This window comes from Manacus vitellinus, unplaced genomic scaffold (genome assembly GCF_001715985.3).
Source record: "Manacus vitellinus isolate BGI_N305 unplaced genomic scaffold, ASM171598v3 scaffold_1_pilon, whole genome shotgun sequence".
In the NCBI taxonomy this organism is placed as follows: Eukaryota; Metazoa; Chordata; class Aves; order Passeriformes; family Pipridae; genus Manacus; species Manacus vitellinus.
The window spans coordinates 39,929,369-39,952,912 of record NW_021939396.1 but is presented as its reverse complement, the minus strand read 5'-3'; the positions used below and the strand labels follow the sequence as shown (position 1 = coordinate 39,952,912).

The 23,544-nt window shown below is 35.8% G+C and overlaps 1 protein-coding gene across 3 annotated transcripts in view; it reads right to left on the bottom strand.

Moving 5' to 3' along the window:
- Nucleotides 1–2,583: 2,583 nt before the first annotated feature.
- PCMTD1 (protein-L-isoaspartate (D-aspartate) O-methyltransferase domain containing 1) overlaps nt 2,584–23,544 on the bottom strand; it is a 41,634-nt gene continuing 20,673 nt past the window's right edge. For all 3 annotated transcript variants that reach the window (XM_018080310.1, XM_018080302.1, XM_008922664.3), the window contains exons 3-6: nt 21,494–21,596; nt 10,177–10,348; nt 8,466–8,589; nt 2,584–5,260 (exon numbers count right to left, since the gene is read on the bottom strand). In XM_018080310.1, the coding sequence (XP_017935799.1) occupies nt 4,890–5,260; nt 8,466–8,589; nt 10,177–10,348; nt 21,494–21,596 (770 nt within the window). In that variant the 3' untranslated portion in view covers nt 2,584–4,889. The remainder of the gene's footprint in view (nt 5,261–8,465; nt 8,590–10,176; nt 10,349–21,493; nt 21,597–23,544) is intronic.

The following is a 23,544-nucleotide window of genomic DNA, read 5'->3' as shown; positions in this document are numbered from 1 at the left end:
TGTAGCCCTGTCACATATGGTACTAGCACTGCCCATGGCAGGACAAACACTTCACCGTCTCCGTAGCTGACCTGACAGGTAACCTTTCACTCACGTTTACCTTTGTGTGGTACAAGCCTAGTTTTATATAGTTAACAGTAATATGTCATTACTGTTGGCAGTACAAGGTATTTATCATTTTCACATAATGCTGTAGTGCAGAAAATGCTGCCCTGGTCTGAGAGCAGAGGCCCTGAGAAGTGGGGACACAGGAGACAGGACAGGTAAGAAGATGTGGGCCATGCTTTGTACTGGAGATCCCACAGCTGTGCACAGATATAGAATAGCCAGAAATGCCAAAAATGCAGACCTGAAAATTGATGGCACTGGTCTTAGGGATGACAAAATATAGTATCTAACATATGCAGATTATCATAAAGAGATAACCTGAATACAAACTGGAGCTGCAGAAAAATGAAGGAAGATGCAAAGAGCACATTATCCAACACAGAAATGATTCCCAAAGTGATCCCAGGAGGGTGAGAAGGAACCAGCAACATCAACAAAATATTCCGCCCACAGACAGCAGAGGCACAGAACTTCGTGTTACCTAGCAGTTGCAAGTTGTGGTTTTAACACTCATGGGAAACAAAGGGAGGTTAAGCATAACTCCAAGAGAAGGATTAGAAATTAAGTGTATCTGCTACAATTTTAATTGTATTACTGTAATAAAGAACTGTAATTTAACTCCATATGTCTATCTGGCTGCAAGGAACATTTCTCTGCAAGGAGATCACCCATGATAGCACAGTAGGAAACACCAATAAATTATTTTTCAGTCAGGACTAAAAGGCTACCAAAATGGCAAGGAAATGCTCAGAAAGAAACAAAGCCAGCATTTAGCATGTACTGAGACACACAGCTTTGCTCTCTGTTCTCTCTTCATCCTATGATCGTTATGGCTGGTCTCCAATGCATGGAGAAAAAGTGAGAGAAAACAATGCAGTGCTTTCTGCAGTGCTTCTGCTTCTCTCCAGCAGGGAAGTATTTTGCAAAATATTCTGGCAAAGTATTATACAGATTCCTAGGTCACAGCAGAGAATACAGTTTTAACAGGGACATGTAACTCCCCTTAGGTCCCCTGAAAATTCTCTTTAAAGCATCACAGAATACAAAGGATGACAATCAGAAGACTCCAGAAAAAAAAGTTACCATCACGCTGAAAAGCACTGATAAATCAGCATTAGATTCTTGCTTTCATACTGACCATAAACACAGTCCAAGCCTGGGGCTAAACAAGCCAGCTTTACTTGAACAGAGTAACGCAACAAGTTGAACACTGTGAAGCTACAGAAGCACAAAGAGGCAGGTATTTATCAAGCCAACCACCCAGATTTTACTGAAGTTAATTTTACTAGAAGATCTCAAGAAACACACACCTGTAAAGCCTCACTGTTCCAATTACACTCCAATGACCTTCTCAGAACAAATTTATGGAAAACATCTCATACATGATTCAAGTGTTGTCAAAGTAAGTAGCATCTCATTAAAGTGAAATTCAGTATACACCTCTAAGAAGAACACAGCAAGCACACAGGTCCTTTATCTTTTATAATTGATTAGTAAATCACACAAAGCCTTCAGTTTACTCAATTACATGAATGATGGAAGGAGAAGCTCTTGAGGAGATACAGATTAATATTTAATGAGTTAAAACAGCTTTAATCAGAACATAGCATATTTCATAACATTCTCTATTTGTTTTCAAGCTGACAGGTTAAAAAAGTAGTTTGGAGAAAAAAAATTAGAGGATAAAAAAACCCCAAACAAACAGACTAAGTTGCCAGCACCTGAACAAGCAACAGACAGTGCTCAGCTGAACAGAGCTGTTCAGGTTCATTTCAATGAAAACTGCTTTCCAGCTTTTTGGGAGGCAGCTGCTGAGATCTTCCTGAATGACATGGGATCAAAAATTCAGGTTGTCTGAAAAGACTGCACTGGTCTTGGGTGCTCCTCCAGACCAAAGAAGATAAAATCCCCTGGAAGTTCCAATTCATCCCATACTTCCTTACAGTGACCACAATTACAGTACTGCTCATCAGCCCAGACTACCCACCTGGTATCTTTCCTCTAACTCGTCATAAAATAAGACTGCAACAAGAGGGAGTTTCAGAAGGAAGCGAGATTCGGTAGTTGCTCACCACCCTTGTGGCTCTTACCTCCAAATTTTCCTTATTTATTTTGACCCAGAGAGCTGCTCAGCTGAGGATGAAAAAAAAATACCAATGTTTGGAAAAAAAAAAACAAGCCGTGAAACTGTTCTTTAGTATATAGCTCAATTTTTGCTTCTGGGCTCTCCAGCAGAAACTCTCCATATAAGTACTTCAAAAGTAGTGATGAACCCAAAATAGCTTTCCTGTGTCATGAGTAAACACCTCATCTTTCAACCTTTGTAAAAATTCAAAATTTAGCAAGAAGGTGTATTTCTGAAATTCAAGAATAGCCTTTATTAAAAGGTAATTGACCTAATTACGAACAAACTGTTACCTGAATTTCCAAATAACTCAAAATATTTCCACAGAAACACAGAAATTCAAGCAAGCAGAAACCACAAAAAAAACATTTTATTGCAACAATGTCCCCATCATCAAGTGAGATGGCAAAAATTAAGTTTTAATTAATTTTGCGTTTCTACCTTTTTATTTATGTAAATATAAATTCAAGAGTGTAAAATAAATCCACATATAAAACACAGAAGAAACATTCTCTCTCAGTGACTCCAAAAAAACCCCTTACATACTGAAGAATCATGACAAGTCATCCACTGTCCATTTTTCCAAGTATACAGGCGTGAAAGAATGCAGAAATTTATTTTCAAAAAGCATCCTGTATAAAGTCCTTAAAGTACTTAAGTAATATTTAGTAATCTCATACTCTTGAGCTTATGGATGTAGATTCCAAGAAAAGTAGAGACAAACATCTCAAACTTTAGATCATTTAACCTCCATCTAAAATAACCCATTTAAAACAATATTATGTTCAATTCTTATAGCTGAAGCATCACAATTACTTTATTAGTATCATTATTTTGGAAAACTATTTCTTATAAGGTTTTCCTGCTTTTAAAATAAAGTCAGAATATTTATTTCAAATACCTCTGTTTACTTATACAGTAAATATATTGCGGAAAGTTAACTCCACATGCTGGTACAACAGGCCTCCAATGAAATTCCATTTAAACATTACTATGATGTACCTTAAAAAACAGGGACTACAGCATGAAATGCACCATAAAGAGTCAGTGTCATGGGATTGTGTCTTATCTTCCTTCTCAGATCCAAGAAAATGCTTAGGTACTTGGAAGTCAATATTGGACTGCTAGACCATATGAATACTGGTTGGTTATAAATACTTGGATTAAGAATATTTACTGCTTTAGAAAGATGTGATTATTCTGTTCATTTGTTTACACACACACAAAAAAAAAGTCACCAGTATTAGAAAATGTATCATATGGGATATTTCAATAGGAATGTTTTTGATTGGGTCCAACAGGCATACGTTTCCAATGATTGTGGCTTTTAATGCATATCATGCCAAGTTCTTAATAAACTGTTTACCCTCGTGGTTATATTACAACAGAATGAAGAAATTAAAGTGGTAAAAGCAAAGTTAAAAATGAAAACTGCAAGTAACTTCACAACTAGAAGAGGAAAGATCATAGAAAGATTTAAATCAGCACTATTGTGGGTCCCCACAGTTGCACTGCTACTCTTAGGTTTCCAAAAGATGCATATGATTTTATAAATATTTTTGTGCTAAGAGCCATGCTCAGAAACAAAATATAGGCTAGCACAAGTCTACCTTCTTGGAGATGCATGTTAAGTATAAAATTCACTTACTAAAGTGCATTTGCTGAACAAATTCTAACTTCTACTATTATAGCTATCCCAATAAGCAATACAAACTAAACTTTGTTGAAATTCTATCTCTATTTAAAAGCAGTAAATATAGATGACTGAAATCTAAATTACAATCTTGTATTACCAAACTTTTTGACTCAATACTGTGAGCTGTAGAAATAAACAAACTTTACTGTCCTAAACTTCCCACAAATGAGGAATTGCCTCTAGTTAGAAATACTGACAGTGTAGAATGGAGTGAAGTGTAAGCAGAGCTGAAGTAAGCATTGCTTTGCTTCTTATTCAATACGGTGTTTCTTTAAGGCTCTTAGAGAAGCTGTTAATTGTCTCAAGATCTTTTGGCAAAAGATTAATGCAGAAGTAGCAGGGTCATCTGACATGGCAGAACTTGTATTTTCATATTTCACTAAAGCCAGCTCATTCAGTGTCTGTATACATTTATTGCACTTGTGTTGTTGGAATACATCTAGACCAACATAGTAATAATGATTGCAACAAAGCCATAGTAAAATAAACTTTAAGAGGGTCTGATTTGGACATTAGAGGGTAAGTGTCTGCATGTTTAAAATGTTTCCATAATAATAATAAATACAGACAAATTGTTCATCAAGTCAGATGCACATTTTTAACCAATTATTTAGCATATATAAAATTTCACTCATCCTTGTATCAATACAAATCTGTTAGGGATCAAAAAAGACTTACCATGCAAAATATTGATTAGTGCTGCATAATGGAATATATATTTCTATCAGAGTTAAAACAGCATTTTCAAAATTTAAAGAAAATAGATTTTTAAAAAGGGATTCTACTGTTGAATGCAAGTCTTCCTTGTAGCAAAGACAAGATAGAGACAAGTTACCACTTATCGCTGTACTTCAGTCTTGATGAAAAACTAATAATAATTTGTCCACCTACTTCTTAATAAATGCTACATTTTCAAGAATAAAGGAACTATCAGTAGGCATTATTTCTACTTAAAACAAGTTATTTTTCTCTGTAATAGGTCAAGTATGCTTTTAAAGATTCAGGTAATGGTAGACTCATAATTTTTTCTCTCAATAGATTTCGAGGAGGCTCTTCTGGCTTCAAGGCCTCACTGTGATCTTTATCCTCCTCCTCTTTGCTATCATCTTCCATTCTTTCATCTTCTTCACTGTCTGGAGGCTGAGGAATTAGCTGATTACCAACAAACACATAGGTGTTAATCCTGCGTCTACGACATCTCCTGCGTTTGCGTTTTGGAGGAGCCTTCTGAGCAATACCCTTGGCTTTCATCTCCTCGTTTATGAAGTTTCTAAGAGTGCGTCTGATATATATTCGAGCTAGGTCCTGGAGGTTTCTAACAGCACACGGAGCTAAAATGAAAGAAAAGTAAGTTATACTAAGTGAAATCTCCCTCTAGCAAAAAAAACCCCAAAACATTAGCTGCAAGGCAGTAAGACTAACGCTCAAAAACAACTGTAATTTTAGTACATGATACAATATGCAAATAAAAGAAGGGTGGATAGAGCCACCTTAACAAACCCTGTGTCACAGCCCAAGAAACAAAGAAGTCTTTTGACAGATGTGCAAGAGAAGTAGAAAGCATGAACAGATTATTAAAATAAATTTAAGACATCATACAACAAATACTGTCACCTTTTAGCACCTGGCAAGTCTTGGCACCTACTTTCCTACTGTTAAGATCTTGCAGTAGGAAAACAATTTCAACCCCTGTGTCAGACTTGTTTAGGCAAGTGCCTTTCTTCTGTCTCCTCCTTCCACTCACTATGCTTTTCCCCCTGCCTCCCAAATCTATCTGATGAGGGGGGGACATGAGTAGTCCACAGCTGACCAACCATATAAGTCACCTGTATCTTTGCAGCAGAAAAGGAATCAGAATTACTGAATTCCTGAAGGAAAAAAAACAAAACAACAAAAAAAGAAACAAGTAAGAAAAAAGCCAAAAGCCTAGTGTCTTCCAATGACAGACAGGCAGGTGATGACAAAGTATTGCTGGGCTAGTGGATGCCTGCTCTAGATGAGCTACGGATTGTTAATTCCAAGGAAAGTAAACCCGAAAAAGCACATCAACCAAAGCTACAGCCTGTTCAACTTTCTTGCTTGTCACATTTCTTCCTGTACAAATAAGCATAAAATTAATGGAGACCAGAAGTTAGTGAAGAAAAACATCATTTTGAAAATTACACTTCCAAATATTCCATTCAGCTTAAAAAAAAAAGTCCTGATGTAGTTGAAACAAAACCTATTGTTTCATACACTGACTTTAGTTGCAGGCTAATCGTTTTATCTGAGACAGAAAGAACGTTTAGGACTGGCAATACTGATGTCAGGAAATGCCAAAAAAAACCAAACAAACCAAAAAATGCACCAAACAAAAGATCCCAAACAAAAAAAAAAAAAAACAACAAACTACCAAACAAGCCCCATCTCTTTCATATAAAAGAAATTCAAGAATCTCAAAATTCAAGAACAAAACTCTATATCTAACTAACCATTCAGATCACATTTATAAGTTCAGGGGTTGCAGATTGTAAGTCAATTATAATAAATGCAAGCAGAAGGTATGTAAAGTTGAAGAAATGGACCAGAAGGAATTCAGCCAAAATACAGAATTGTGTTGAGACTTCATAAAATCAGAAGGAAAAAAAAAATATTTCCTTCAAAAGAGGATGCAATAAAATTTTGAAGCACTGCATTCTGAAAAAGGCGTAAAAGCAGTATGCACTCAGCTTTCTTATCCTGTAAAGTAACATAAAACAACCAGATTATTTTTAGTGCTACTTATGCGTGACTATATTCTACTTTATTCTGAAGATAACAGCATCTAAAAAGGTTTAAAGACAAACTAAGCTCCTCACAGTCACATTCAAGATCATAACCTATAATCAGTAACTACCAGTAATTCATATTTCATAAATTAGGTCAAGGTCTAAAGCTCCTGCCCTTCTGTTCAGAAGTCCCAGAGACACATAGAGGTAGCATAAAAAAAAATTAACTTCCAGAAAGCTTAAGACTTGCTGTATTAAAAAAAAAAAAAGGCTCAAGGGGTAGGAAGGACAGTTAAGAAGTCCTTCAGTGAGGCAGTCATAAAGTTTTCCTATTCAGGGTAATAGAAAATCTGAATACAGAAGTACTCAGGAGAGTACCTAGGGAAGACTCAAATAACAGAATTAAGTTCCACAGACATTCATGCATTTAAGCCAAACTGATCAAGAAATACAACTCACTTTTGTTTGAAATTATAACATAGTATTGTACTACTGTTCAGCTCTGAATGCTCATGGTCTTCACTACTTTCATTCTGAAAATTTAGGAATGGTGATAAAAACTCTCTTGTGTTCTAGGGAATTATATATATATATTATTACATATATTATATGTATAAAACCATAGTAAGACCAGTGTTTGACTACCCATCTCTGTATTTTGCTGTAAGACATGATACAGCCTATCTACTATGGATGGAACAGAGGAAAAAAATAATCTTGTATTAACAAGGTTACGTCAGGAAATTACTTTTGAGGTCTCAAAAAAGTAAGTGTTAAAACAACCAAAATTAATTATTCCTGCAAAGGAACAGATTACATAAAGGAGAAGATCTTCTATACTTTGTGCAAAAAAAAGTAAAGGTAACTCTAATAAGGAACTATCCTTGGCAAGCTCACACACACTCTCAAAATTAATTGCCAGATCAGCAGTTACAGGCAATGAAACCTGATAGGACAACCTGGACTCCTGAAGGGCTTATACAGTGAAAACATATGCATAGGAAGGCAAGAAACATGCAAAGGGGACAGTTCCCTTTGGTTATTTGTTAACAGGACAAAACAGGAGAGTAAAGATGTCATCTCTTAGGCTCTTTGTTGGGTTTATTTAAGTCCCCACATGCTACTAAAGCTCAGCATTATTATTCTACTCCTAGCCCTGACTACTCAGACAGAAAATTTCAACTTTACACCTTTCTCTACCATGTTTTTCCCTTCCCCTTATCATCCCATCTTACCACCTTGGCAACTCGTATACTTTCAGAGACTTTCTAAGTATCTTTATTACCTCTTCTCAAAGCATTGCAGCTAGAAAGCCAACTCTCATGACTAATGACATACAGATACAGGTATGACTATATCTGTTGCAGATAGACACAAGCACACTCAGGTTATTAATATTCTATCATACCCAGTTGCAGTTTAGACCTCTTCCTTCCATTTCAGGGGGAAGAGAAAATGTTTTTTTTCTGCTAGACCTTGAGAAATTTAGGACTATGACAGGCCTAATATTAGCTTACTATTTTATCTATACCTTGCTATAATAGAGAAGCTGAACCTGACAGGAAAAGAAGGCGAGAGAAACAAACTGGGGCCATTGCATCATTTTAATTCAGGATATTAGTCATTTAGCAACACACAACATGCACTGGGAGCACAAAAACATATCAGTGAGCTACTGGTTTCCTAAACTGTATGTCTCTATAGCATAGTATCTCAACTTCCAGACTTCCACCATCAGGCACTGTAACAACCATTCAACCCAAAGGGAGCGAGCACAAAAGCCACTTACGCAGTCCCACAGTGTCATGTTTGCCGTTGTCATTTCTGTTTGGTTGCACTAGTGGAGCAAATGAAACAGCAAGGATATTTTTACTTTCCCAGGTGTTCTGTCCTGTTCTTAAGATTTGTGTTAGCTGCATAAAAACAAAACCAAAATAAATCAGTGGTCACAGTTTTGTCATACTCAATACTATTCAGACTGGTGTTCAAACACTCTGCTCTTTTGTTTTGCTTCAAAATTAAATTATTAGGGTTGTTTTATCAACAGAAAGCACTCCGATACTCCTTGAAATATTACTTGGTCACTAAAGTAATGAATAAGGTTCTTTGATAATGGGAAGAAATGCAGCTGGAAAACTAAAGCCCAAGGTAAGTTTTGCTTTCTCTCATTTTTCCAGAAGATGAAACAATACTTTAATACTTTAGATTGTAAGCAGCCTCTGGAGTCCTACCTACTCCTTGAACAAGGTCAACTTCACAGTTAAATCAGCAGCTTTTCCAATTAAGTTAAAAAAGATCTAGTACCGAGATTCCCTAACCTGTCTAGGCAACCTGCTGTAGTGTTCAACCACTCTCGTTACAAAAAGCCATTTTCCTTTCTTGCAGACAGAAAGCTCCTTTGCTGCCATTTGTAACAGCCTTCCAGTATGCTCTGCACCTGTGAGGAGAACTGGACTCCTGCCTACCAGGCAAATTCTCCACCCCTTTAGGAAGCCAAATCAGGAATTAAAAATTCACTTAGCTGTGTCTCTACAGGCTAGGCCAACCCAGGTCTCTCAACTGCTCCTCACACTTTATATGCTCTAAGTCCCTATCCTTTGTATGTAAGGCAGAAGTAGTCACACACTTAATTTTTTTTTTTTAATAGATTGTGACTACTTTTAAATTGGATTCCATCAATTTCACCTGACAGTATCTTAGTCAAATGAATAATAAAATAAAGTATTTATGGAACTGAATCATGCAGGCTATGCTTAAATCCCTTTGGTATTTTAAGTAAGCAGATAGATAATGTGGTAATTCTTTCTGGAAAGTAAAGTAACTAGCATGCTTATCAACAAGCATTTTAGTAATTATCTGCATTTAGGAGGCTATCAAGTCACATGATCTGTCTTTCTCAATTTCCCTACTAGTAAAACAGGGAGAATAATACTTACCTTTGTAAAGCCTTTTGAGGTCTAAGGATGAAAAGTGATAAAAGTGCCAAGTATTATTAAATAATACACCTGTCTGAAAATCGTTAAATCTAACATGGAAAAGCAACATTGAAAACTGATGGAAATAAAGTAATATTTTTTCTTCCTTTTTTTTTTCTCCCCTTACAATCTCCCACTAATTGTAGTTATTTTGTATTTCTCTGAAATGAATTCTCCTGGTTTAGAAGGTGGTTTCTTTGTTTTGAAGTACTGACTAAAAATGTCTGTGTGGCAGAGAGATTTCAAAGCAGTTCTGAGACTGATGTAATATACAGGAAATAGTATGAAACAGACTTTGTTAGAAGAAGGATATTGATGCTTTTCTACACATTTAACAGAAAACTTCAAGACTTCATTAAAAAGATTAATATCTGCTTAACTGCAACAATACACTGAATCAAGGTATTATTAGCTGAACATTAACTTAGTCAAATATACATTTAAAAGCATTCCTTAAATTATATATTCCTTAAATATATAGTTCTCATACTAGAAGATTAAAAGGGTAAATTGTCACTAAGTCACCTGATCTTCTATAGGCATTACTAAAATGCCTCCAACTTTCAATAAAATTTTCATGTAGTTTTCATGGTCTTTCTGGACTCCAGCTCCACAGTAAATCCGGTCATACTGATGACTGTCTGAGGCTATTTCCAAACAATTACCAACCACAAAGGCAGGTTCACAGAACTCAAATCTAAGGGGAAGAAGAAAAAAAAAACAAAGAGGGGACACATTTCAAATCAGGATTTTTAAGAAAAGCCACTCCAGATAAAGACAGAAAATATTTTTCATATCTTCCCTTGTATTATAAAGAAAGATTAAAATACATACTTGAAAATTCTGTATTAAGACAGTACTAATTTGAAAATAATCTGTTTTTTTCCTGTCACATCAGAGACCACCAAAGAAAAGCTCTTAAGCAGTTATAATTATGTATTATGCAACACAGGAAAGGCCTCAAAGCATCACCTTCCTAACTACAAGGAAATAGATTTGTCCATGGAAATCTTTAGTCATATGGTAAAAGTGCCATTAAAATAGTAGATTATCAACAATGTGAGATATCCAGGCTGTTGAATAAACATTGAAAAGTTTCATTTCCTAATATCTCACCTCCATTTTTTATAAGTTAGGTTTTTTATAAACTCATTTTCCTCTACCTCCAAATTTTTCACCTTGAGCCCAATCCACTTTACCCCAAAAAGGAATTTAAAGGAAAGATTTGACATTTTTTGACGACACGCAAAGCAGAAAGAGATTCATTATCTCAGAAGCATCTGTTCTCATTTTCATTAGCAAATGAAAGCTGTATAACTCCTTTTTAGTACACCTAACTTTTTTGTGACTGCATAAAATACCAAAGGAAAAATGTACAGGACAGTACTTCATAGCTAAAGCTGCATATATTCTCCACAACACTTATTTTCTGACATTTTTTAAATCTCTGCAGCATGTTACTGCTTCAGCTGTTAACACCATAATAAAACTTACTATTTTGTAAAAAAATTCCTTCAATTAATAACTTTATGTCTTCCCCAAGCACATTTGAGAGGTTACAAAGTAGCTCATAGAAAGGATTTATGGTTTTCTTTGAAAAAAAAAAATAAAACCTAATACTCTTGTTGTTACATGAAAAAGCTCATAAACTTCATCTGGCAGCACTGAAGTCCAATGCATCTCAAACATCATCCTGAAGGAACAAATTTTTCTGAAAACATGCAATACATATAGCCATTTTATGAACTTTATAGCTGACTGTCAATGGAAAATAATTTTCTTTGGCTTGGCTAGCATTAGCAAATCTCAGTACAACACCTGACAACATTCAAATCAATATTTCTTCAGTTACAGTGAAAGATGGCAGCTTTCACTGCTTAAGGATGAAGCCTATGAGGCTTGGCTGACTTTCTGATCTAGAACATCACCATTAACAAATCAGGAAGTTGAAGTTTTTGCTGCTAGTGTGGTTTTCCCCCCAAGATGGGATGCTTGACCTTGAAACTAATGCAATGCTTCCTTCTTTGATTAGGCACAGATAGATCCCAGAATCCTTCACCAATTATTGCATAGCTCTCTCTTCCATGTACAGTCAACTGTCCATAACGTTGTTTACTCTTCCAAATCCAGAGAAAAAAAAAAGCTTCAGACAACACGGGTAGATTAAAAAGAAAAAAGGGAGAGGGAAGGGAGTGGAGATAAACTGCCTTATTACACACAACTGGAATGCTAGCCCAGCCTGAACTGTGGCTGAAGTGATTTCAGATTAACACAAAGATGCAGAAATACATTAGGCAAGCTTAAATGCTGGGAAGAAAAAGAAATCCAAGGCATTGACTACTTTGCTGAAGAAGCAATGTCATTTTTTAAAGCACTTGGGACTACCATGTGTTTTCCTATATTTTCTACATTCTACCTACAGGTCAATTAGGCAGTTCCTGATATAGCTTTCATTTCAGGTTGCCTACAGTTTAAATCAAGCATCACCACATCAATTAATGTGAAGGTTTGAGCAAATTACCTTGGTAGGCTTCAAAAGTAAAACAGGAAAGGGGTGAGGGGGCAGGGAGAAAATGAATATGGTACTTTTCTAAAATGCAGTTTTAAATCTCGAGACAGTGTCTGCTTAGTTTTAGAAAAATGAAGACAGTCTGCCTGCCTAACCCCGCAGCTTTCACAACTTCTGATCTTCTCAGAATGCTCCCCTAAAAACAACCAAGTTTATTGACACATAATCACAAACTGTTTTCTCTACTAGAAACCACCCTAAAAGCTCATGAAGCCAGTGGTTAGACCCTCTTAAAACAAGGAAAAACACAAACTCTCCAAGGAATCATAATACAAGACAAACAAAGCTCCCCAAAATGTTCCCCAGACACAAAATATTCTGTGAGGTTGTCTTTACCAATATAATAAAAGCCGAGGAGAATTTCTTATTTAGCTCCATGCCTTACAACCAGAAGGACACAAAGTACAAGTAAAGACACAGAAGCAACTTCCTAATACACACTTCTAGGAATGAAGTGGGTTAAGTACTACAGATTGACTATCTACAGGCACTTTGAAGTGGCTGGACTGTGTTCCCTCCATGTTCTTAGCACAACTTTGTGGAGACGAAAAGCTCATGATCAAAACAGCCATTTATTTATTAGTTTATTTACTTCAAAAAAGACCTTCTTCCTCTATGTAAGTTTTTCAGCTAGTTTCAACCTCGTTTGTCACAGCTGGTGATTCCCGACAGACTCATTTCCCACAGCAAACCTAAACACTGTGTGGACTAAGTTACATGTAATTCCTGAAGACACCTCTTCAAACCATGTCAGATGAAAAATAAAGAGGTCTATTCAGCTCCCCTGGCCATGCAACGCTCACACCCAGTTAGCCTGCATACTATAGGCAGTTCAGGTTACCCAAAAAGCTAAAAGTAGGTAGAAAAAATGAGAGGAAAAGGTTATAAACTGTCTCTGGCAATAGCAAAGTGATTGTTCAAAAACCAACCCCTCTTCGTTTATGCTTCTCACAGAACCAACCGCTCCATGTGTTATGGCATGAGCAGCAACAAAATACCAGAAATAAAAGCATACTGAGTCCCTAATTACTAGAGTATCATGGATTTGGCAAACCTACTCATGTCATACAACAGTGAATATTACTACTTCCATGTAACGTAAATCTAGTGATGCAGCAAGACTCTTTCCCAGTGCCCTGAATCTTAAGACAATTCTGATTTGACAAATACACATGCACCTCTGAATCATAAAGACCTGGTAAAGGCATGTACCATCTTCTCATATTTCTCCAATCCAGTAATTTGTGATGACCTTCAAACACAGACTGAAGTATAATTTTCAAAATTGTTTCTACTAACTTGCCCAAATAATTTTTTTTAACAAGTAAAGTTTAGTTTGGTTCTACTCAAGTATAAAAGACCCCATTAATCGATCAGGAAATTATCTAAAACTATTACTGTGTAAAACATTCTGTGTTACACAGAGTTATATTGTATTAATGGTATTGACAAAAACAAAATTCTTAATGGTTTAACATGCAGTATTGATAAACACATAAGATACCTATCAAGATGAGGTAATATTTCACTTAAAACTTCTGTTTGTTTCCAAGCTGAAATGAAACTAAGAAATGCCAAGTGGTCTTTACCATTTGTTCACCTCTACCAAAGGGTGGCTTTACACAAACATTATATTGATAACACAAAAAAACTTCTCTAATTTCATGCATCAGATACCAAAAGGAAGGGGGAAAAAAGTGCTGGAACAACCTGGAGAAGTTTTAGTGACATCAGGTTCTTCAGTTGAATATGGTATCTTAATTACAAGAGAACCAACAGCCAACAGAACAGAAATTAAGTTCCCATTAGAGATAATATAGCAATAGAAAACCTGTTCAAATGAGCACTTGCCATAGAAAAAAATTAAGCACACAGATCACACGTAGCGATGGCCCAAGATAACCAAGCAGTTTGAAGCGTTTAAAACATCTGTTGACCATCTGCTTCCACCTTTCCATCTTTTCCACTAGATGGGCATTTCGAGTTCACAGTCAACACAGCCAAAGTACTTTTCTTCCAGATAAATGTAAAAATAAATCTGTAGAATTTAAAGTGAATTTGTGCCTTTGCTGCAGAAACTTAAGAAAATGATCAAGTAATAGATTGTAACTGCCCATGATTTAATTTAGATTCCCTGTAGCTATCAACACAATAAAGTATTATTACCGTAATAAAATTAATAACCATTAAAAACACAGTAAAGAATTAAGTTTGTTGCTCTTGTATCCATATCCACCAATCTAGTATTTGTGTCATAGTAAAATACTAATTAAAAAAACAGGAGTATAGTACAATAACCTACCCTAATAGCAGGAATTTCCTTACAAGGGGATTAACTGGTTGATCCTACTATGGCACCTACCCACAAAGCCTACCTTTAATTACTTCCAACTCTGAATATGGACAGGACGCTTCTTGGGCTAAGCTCTTCTACTTATACAACCTTCATGAATACAGGATGTTATCCTGATGTCTCTTGAAGATGAAACTAGGTGCAAGTACACACGAATTGTCTCCTTTTTTGCTTTTAAGTGGTAAACATACTTGATTCTTTAAAAAAGAACAAGTTCAATAAAGTTGGGGAGAAAAATATTAAGTAATTTGAATGGGAAAAAACCCCAAACTGTCAGCATCCACAGATTTGTATCTGAAGGAAACAATAAAACATGTTACAAGATGCTTAAAAAAGCAATGCTGTGGAACCATTAAAACTACTTATACCTGTCCTTTGCTAAGAGAAGAACTAAATTACTTCTTAAAACCAGCACCATTCCTGGTACATTTTACACCTCTCTACTACACTCATATCAGGCCATCATTTGACGTACACTTCTGCCTATCCCTACATTAACTAAACACACTCATATCTCTCAGCTTGCTGCTCACAGCCCTTATAGAAAGAAAATCCATTTCAGTATGAATTTACTATGCTCTTTTCCCATCCATACTCATTTCCTTTAGCTGGTCAACTCAAACCCTCTAAAAATCATGACATCTCATTCAGTACCATCAAGCTACTTCAAGTAATTCCCTTCTAATAGGAAATTTATTTAAATTTATTTAAATTTAGGGCACAAAGGACTACTGTTCAGCTTTAATGATGTATGAGAAAAGGTTGGCAAGTTGTTAACATTTGTCATTTGAACTACAGTGACACTACATTAGAACAAAGAATTTCACACATAACTCTTTGTGGAAATAAAAAACCATAACGTATTTTAATACATATTCCAAACCAGAATAGTAAATCCAGCATAAGAACTCATGGAATTAACTTTATATCAAACTCCCCTTAAACCATCAAATACATTAATAACCAGACATTGCAATGAATGTGCACAATATGTAGAGCCTGAAAATATGTGATAAAACATTAAACAATTTTTGTTTCTATGATGAGGAAGTAACATTTACTTTTGTCCTATACTAATACACTGTTGTCCTAATTCTAATATACTGCTGTCTGTACTTTCCAAAAACAGACTCTTCAGGATGGTGGAAGATGGGAGTAAAGAAGGAAATAAAAAACACCAGTTCTTGCAGATTTGCCGGTGAAAAGAATAAGAAACAAAACCAAAATCTGGTCTATAGAGCTACAGCAGTTGCAAAGTAAGTTCCTGTGGTTATTCGAAGACACAGACTGTAAAGCTGTACCATTTAATCTAGAAAGGTCTGGTTTCTTTGTCCACTTGCATTAAAAAGACATTCTCAGAGCTTCTCTTATAACAAACAATAATTCCATAAATCAGTAATCTTACTCCAGGTATTCCTAGAACCTGTTTAAACACTAACGCATTCAACTGAAAGAAGCTTTGAAGAAGTTTTCAGATAATTTAGTCAATTTTTCAGGTTTTAAAACAACTTCTTTGAAAACAACAGATGAAGGGCAATATTCACATGGCTTTGTGTGATATAACATGCCACAAGAACGTGCAACAGCATGAAATACTTTCAGATTCCTATGGCTCATTAGCGTCTCTTATTTTACTTGACTGCAAGAGTGCTTCAGAGCTAAAATGAATCAGATTTAAAGGTGCTTCTTACATATTGCAGGAAAAGGTTTTTCCATTTGTTTCCCCACAAATACTTTCCATGATATATTCTCTCAGTGATGTCTATTTAAGATTAAATCACGAGCTACGAAACTTAAAACCTGCACCAGCTAATAGAAAAAAAATTTTTAAAGAGTGTTAATTCTTTTCCTATGAAGAGAGGCAATAGCAGGGCAGGATGGCAAGTTCTTTCTACATTTTCTCTATTTTTCTTTCTTCATTGTTCATCTCAGTTAAATATTTTTTCAAGTTCTTTAAATTAGTCTTTGGTTCATGTATAAACACGTTTATCTATTTCTAGCATGTTTTGTTGGAAAGCTACGCACATTTCACCTACTATTGTTGATACCTTTTGCATGTACAGTACAAAAATTAAAATAAAGTATTAATTGAAAAGCTGTCATTATAGACTTTAAGCCCCTTGCATCCAATTGCAATAGTAATTTTAATCATTACAGTAATAGCCAAAAGTAATGATGTTAAAATATTTATTCAATAATTTTTTCCTTAAACACTTTTTTTTAGCTTCCAGGCAATGCTGTAGGGACAGTGAGAAATTGGTATCTCTTGTATTTGTCATTTCCATCTCTGAATAAAATTGTCTTGGTTCTTCTCAGTCATCTCGTTTAAAATTTCTGATATTCTCATCAGTTTCAATGAGTAGACCAAAACTCATTATTCAATTATTTCTGAAGAAAAAGTCAAACACTGGTTCCTAAAAATGCTTGATTAATGTCACTCTCCCTTCAACACTGGTTTACAAAATTTAAATGTCATTAGATACCACATCTAAGCCTTGGTGGTAAAATTAAAAATTATATTGAAGGAACACTTTTTATCAATTCCACAGAGAATTTTAAGAAAAGCTAACAGGAACAAGGAAGTAAGAAAAAATTTCTGTCACTTCAGTTTATTGTCAAGGCCCTAATACATCCATGGATAAAAACCTGGAAAATGATTTGTCTGCTTACAAAAACCAGAAAATATTTCCTTTTTTTTTTTTACTGAAGGAGAAAAATGGTTTTACAGCTTGAAATACTCATATTTTACACTGTGGGGTTTTGTGAAGCAACAGCTTTTATAGGAACCACGCATCAAGTGTTGTCATAACTTGTTTTAACGTACCAAAAATTCTAAATACTATCAAAACCTGTAGCAATGAGAGACTTCCAACAAAAGGCAGTGTCCATCATGGAATTTATTTTGAGAATATATTTTATGTGTGGTTCTGAGAGGGCAACAACCTCCTTAGGTAAGAGCAGATGCAACTGGGATTTTTAGAGGCTTCTGGTCTAAAAGGTATAGGATTAGAAACAGCACTTCTCTAATATCTCTAAATATAAAATGGATATGTTCCAAACCCTTATTTTCCTTTCCTTTTTGTTTAACATAGCCTCTGGCATCAGAGAATCCCACTGCAATTCTTGTAGTCCATGTTGTGCCGGTTAGATTAAATCTCAACAAGAATTTACATTAAAGCATTATTTACACTATTTGAAACTAAGTTATCAGGATGATTTGAACCAAGAAAGCTGTGAATTTTGGAGGCAGTTTGCTTTTCCCGCTTAGATTTTACTGCAATCAGTAGCCAGCTGAGTGGTAGGAAGAAGCTTTACTTTTCTGTGTTTATACTAGGAACTTTGCCTTTCAAATCTAATTAAAAAGGTGAGCCTTCAGAGTCCTACCATGAGCCTTAAATTTCAATGAAGACAAATATTCTGATGGAATTCCTTTAATGCCCAGACAGTCTACCACAGGACTTCAGAAAGAAGTTTCACCCATAACAGTTATCTCCCATAATTAGTACTAGGGTTCTTGTCACTTACCATTGAAGTGGATTCTTTTGATCCTGAGAAGGGTTGCTGATTTTCTCTCACAGCAGGGACTTCACCAGCTTACCCAGGCTGGGTTTTTGATAGGGTGCTAGAAGATGGGCAACCTAGCCTTGCCCTGTGGCTCTCTCTCCAAGCTGGATATTCTAGGTCTAGAAGTTGAATGGGAGCAGAAAAGACAACACATTCCCCTTCAATAAACAGGTGAAGCGGGGCCTGAACATATGTGTTTTATATAGAGCCTTCTTTAAGAAATGCTTTTTTCCCCTTAATTGGCATGCACTCTCTGAAGGTTTCAAGAATGAAAGAGGGCCTTAGGTGTACTTCAGACTCAAAGGATTTTCTTCAGTCTGTACCTAAAGTCCTTATACCTCAACCATAATGACCCTTTCAGATGCTTTCAAGATGGAACTTTTCCTTTGATTCTACTGGCAAACATACGTCAACAAGTAAATCAAGGCAGCATTTCATCTCTCAGAATACACAACTCCACCTCCACTTAGAGGAAAATTATTTTTATAGATTGGTGGGATATGGATACAGATACAAACGATTTCTGGAATTATTTGCCTTTCTGAAACAGATATCTGAAAAGCTTTTCTTCTCATGAACAGTTCAAGAGGCCAAAACTGAGATATAACCAACTACCAGAGGTAGACAACCCGCACTTTAGGTCAAGAGAGTGTCTCAAAAATCCTTCTGGATATGCTAAGTTTACATCATTTCAAGTCTCTGGTCAAGCACTTAAATCATACAAAAGTAATTTTTTTAATACAGTTCAACAACATTCTTATAAGGAATCAAGAGAAAAAGTTATACCACAAAACACCGGATCATTCCCCCACAAAAATGGCATAAATGCAGCATTTCATCTTGCTTTATCAGGCAAAAAAATCACCTAAATCATCATGACCCAGCTCCACGAAAAAGTCAGATGCAAACCCAATGGCCTGTTGGTCCATGCAAAGGAACACCAAGTGTTTACTCAGGATCCAAGATGAAGCTCTCCAAGTACCTACCCATAAGGTTAAATTCCTGGTTTATGTTTCAAAGCAGAGTGCTTAAAACATTCAGACCAGGCAGTAGAACATTACAGGCTAAAGAGAGAATGCAAAGAAGTAGCAAAGCAAAGCTTTACTGAATTCCTCACCCACGTATCTCCATTACCGCCAGGAAAACAGATCATGGTCTCCGTGCTCATTATGTCTCCTAGGTGCCTTGCTAGAGGCTGCTGTCCAAGTGCAAGGTATTTTTCACTCACACACACATTCACTCAGACAATTACCTTCATTCATAGCAGTGTGTCACATAATCTGTTTTCAAACAGTAAGGGTGCCCCCTAGAGATATACCAGCATTCAACAGTAGACAGATATTGCACATATCTTCCTTTTGGTATTTTGTCCAAATACTAAGCTGATCAAAGCAGTAGTTAAGTTCAGATGCCACAGCCCACAACTTTGGGTAAGTATCTTTCATTTGTAAATGAAGATACTGGAAAATACTGAAACAAGAACCAAAACCAGACTTACTGAGTCAGAACACATTACTTTGAGAGTCAGCTTAAAATTCAAGACATGATCTTAATGCTTATAGTAAAAAAGAACACAGAAGAATCCTGTAACAGAAAAAACGCACACCATCTTCATTAACTACATTAAAATACAGAGTATTTACAAAGAAAGTAGTTAGCCAGAATCAGCTATGCAGAGAACTTAACCCCCCCCAAAACACAAAATCCAACCAGCCAACCATTATCATGTCAGCTGCAGCGCAGCTATTACCAAGTACATTTGTATCACAAAGTCCTTTCACAAAAGTATAATTTCTGTTAGGTTGGTGAGGAGTCTTATTTCTTTGAAACACTATACATATACAACACTGATGTTCACCTGTATCAATTTTAGCAATTTTGGTTTTCTCCAGTTCTTGCATTTTTTAAAGTGTAACCCCCACCAGGGTTCTGCTATTCATTTACAAAAAGATCCTAATCAAATTTACAATAATAAAACTTCATCGCTACCCCTCCACTCAATTTCCCTTTATTTCTTTACATAAACATATCACATTTCTGATTGGAAAGACATTCCAATCAAAACCAGTTTTTGTATGTCTCAGTACAGACACCTACAGAAATGCAAAAATACAGGTATATATGTGCAGGAATTGACTGGCTAGCAGGTACATTAATACAGCCATTAATGCAGTATTCATAATGATCACAAATGACCATATTTCACACACATTTTTTTAAGATATGTAAATTCTGGCTGCTGTTATACATTACGCTCAGCCAACACAAATGCTTGTATTAAGACAATAGTAATGAAACATATGTATTTTCTCCTACGTAATTTTATTTATTCTGCTGGGGTGACATAGTACTAAAATAATCTAGCCAATATCAGAATCACAGAACTGACTTCAGAACCAGGTAACACTGGGATGGATACTTTCCTGTTACTTAGGACCATAAAGTGGTCAGACTCAAGCTCCCGAATTTTGCAGTAGGGAAAAAAGGAGACTGAGGTCCAGCCAACACAACCAAGAACATGGCAATTAAAAAGCACATCACACAGGAAAAAGGATAGCGAGAAGTGGAGGACGTGCAATTCTTAGGCCACTCCTACAATTCAAAAGCTTTTCTGCATTTCCAGCAGCTACCTTGTAATCACTGTTGGAGAATTTATTGCCCACAAGGAAAGAAGTCTTTACAAAGAACAGCCCTAATCAGAACCTTGCTCTCCCTTCTACAGAAGCAGAAGTGCCCAAGATCCAGATTCTTATGGGCCAACTTAAAACAATAAAAAATTGTTAAGTAGGTAGAAGTAATAAGGTTCAAAGCCCCGTAACCTAGAATTATAACCAGAAGTAAAAATGAGTAGTGTTATGAGTATAGATGAATCCTCTTAAGTCCATCTCTTCAGGGAATAAACATGACGACAGAAAAATTTACTCATTCGTGTCCAGAGTAACAGTGGTAGATTAGAAAAAAGTTAATACTGCACAGAGAGATGATGCATAATTATACAATAAATATTCAGTTCATGGATAAAAATTACTCTATACATGCAAAGATATCTGGACATCACGCCACTCTCCTAAGAACATATGCACATATGTGCACGTACATACGTGTGCCTGTGTACGTATACACATCGCCAAAACACAGGAATCTGCTTTGCTAAGTACGGTACAACAGAAATACTACCATACTTCTGAAGAATGCTTTCTTAAGCCTCAACTTACCTCATGGAGTCACAAACTGGAAGTTTTATTTTGGTCATGTGGTGCCATTCTTCTCCCCTCCCTAAACTCATAAGCAGTGAGGCACTGAGTTTAAAAACAAAAATGTTGTTGCAAAGTGAGCTAGTCAAATTAGATACTTACTTATCGAAGCTATCACTATATTTTATGAAGCTCTCCAATTTTTCCTTGGCATATTCTACCACATCTGAATGAAGCTCTATTCCATGATTTATCCCAAAAGGCCCTGTAAATAAAAACAGCATAGTGGTTTTTGTGTTTGTTTTTTGTTCTTTAAGCATAACAAAACTGCATGGAACAGCACTATACTTTTCATCTGTGAAAACACTAAAAACACATAAAACATAAGTCTACCAATACTGCTAGACAAAGTTATTTTTTGCATCTGCATTACCAGTGCTTAAGAGGAAGGTAAAAGGCCAAAGATTCACTAAAAGAACAGGGACAGAACTGTGGTAAAACAATTTTATGGAATGAATTTTCTTCATAAGCATGCAGAAAATGAAAAAACATTGACTCCACTTAAGTCAGTCTGCGCAAATTCTTTTTCAACATGTCGCTTACTTGGAATACAACAATTAAAAATTTTCTGTATTTTGCTATTTAAATTTTTAAGCTTTCTTATGGCAAAATGTTCAGTTTCGACAATTCAGAGATTAGATATTATATCCCTTAGCCACATCTGCTCTTCTACTTCGCAGGTTGCAAAATCAGAAGTTTGCTTCTGATTTACCTACATATAATAATTAATTTCCACCTAGAGCATTGTGGTCACTCATCACAATCACAACACTGCTTTCCTGTGATCAAATCCAAATATAATTCCAAGTAAATTTGTGTGCCAAAAGTTAATGCTATTTTTTGGGAATGAGAAGAAATCATGAGACAGTACTATGAGGATTATCCACATCAGGAAGGAATTTGAATCAGATAGTCACATTTGCTGTGAGGATTCTAAATTTAACATGCACTCATAGCCCAGGGACTTTAGTCATTGGAGCACAGAATTGGAAAAGGGAGAGGAAAGGGTAAGAAGGGAAAGTAAACATCAATAAGATTAGACAAAACTTATATTTATATCCTCTACTGCATTCCAAATCTTTCCTAAATATTTAGCTCAATGATGTTACTCCAATGAAACAATTCAATTTGTCTTTTCTAGGACACGGATTAACAAAACAGACCTAGGGCTAGTAAGAGAGGTTTCATTTTACTGCAAGAAAAATACTGCATATGCCATTAAGGTGATCAAGAACTGCAATTCTTAAAATAGTTTAGAACATTTTCTACTGGGTGAAATAACAGCAATCCACTAGGTTACCACAGGCAGTGTTTGTAAGATCTCTCTGACTGCAGGGAAGAGGTAGGTGTCATTCAAGGGATGTTCTCAGAACTTGTGAAAACGTACCTCCTGATGACATTCCATGTAAATTTAGTTTATCATTGCTCACATTAAAAAAGTACTGGCATAGGAAATCCCTTCCTAGCTGTTTATTGTTTTCTTGTACTGTAATAGACAATGATGTTTCTAACAGTTCTATAGCATGCAGCAGCACTCAATTTATGTTTTCTTTACTTAAAAATTGCCATTCCTTCAATCTCATCATTTAAAAGATGCATCAACATCACCTGTCCAAAAATTCACATGTACGTACCTTCCATTACTTAATTTTGAAAACAAAGAACTAAAAAATCCTGCAAACATCAGTTGCTCCAAAAGCTTAAAATTAAATCTGTGAATGCCGAACGCTACCCCATCATCAAACATCACAGTATCCATAATTTGAACAGAAAGATGAGAAACATGTTCTCTTCTTTCACAGGGAAAGTCACAACTGTACTTTTAAGCAGAGTCAGCTATTCTAAAATCATCAATGTAATTTCTCTATTATTCTCTGAAATCAACTGGCCTCTTCCAGCATAATGAGCTGGCAATTCCACTACCTAGTCTGAAGTTCGCTTATATTTTAACAGTATCAGCAGCAGTTAATTTAATCTGTATAGATTGAGCAGGGTGGATGTCTTATTATTATGTTGCTATACACAGAAGTGATTACCAGTTTCAAATTATTTCAAAATTTAACCTAGTCATTTTGACACCACCAGTGTGGCAGAAATACTACTCATACATTGTCCAATGGAAAGACACCCAACTACTGTCAAAACCCACATGG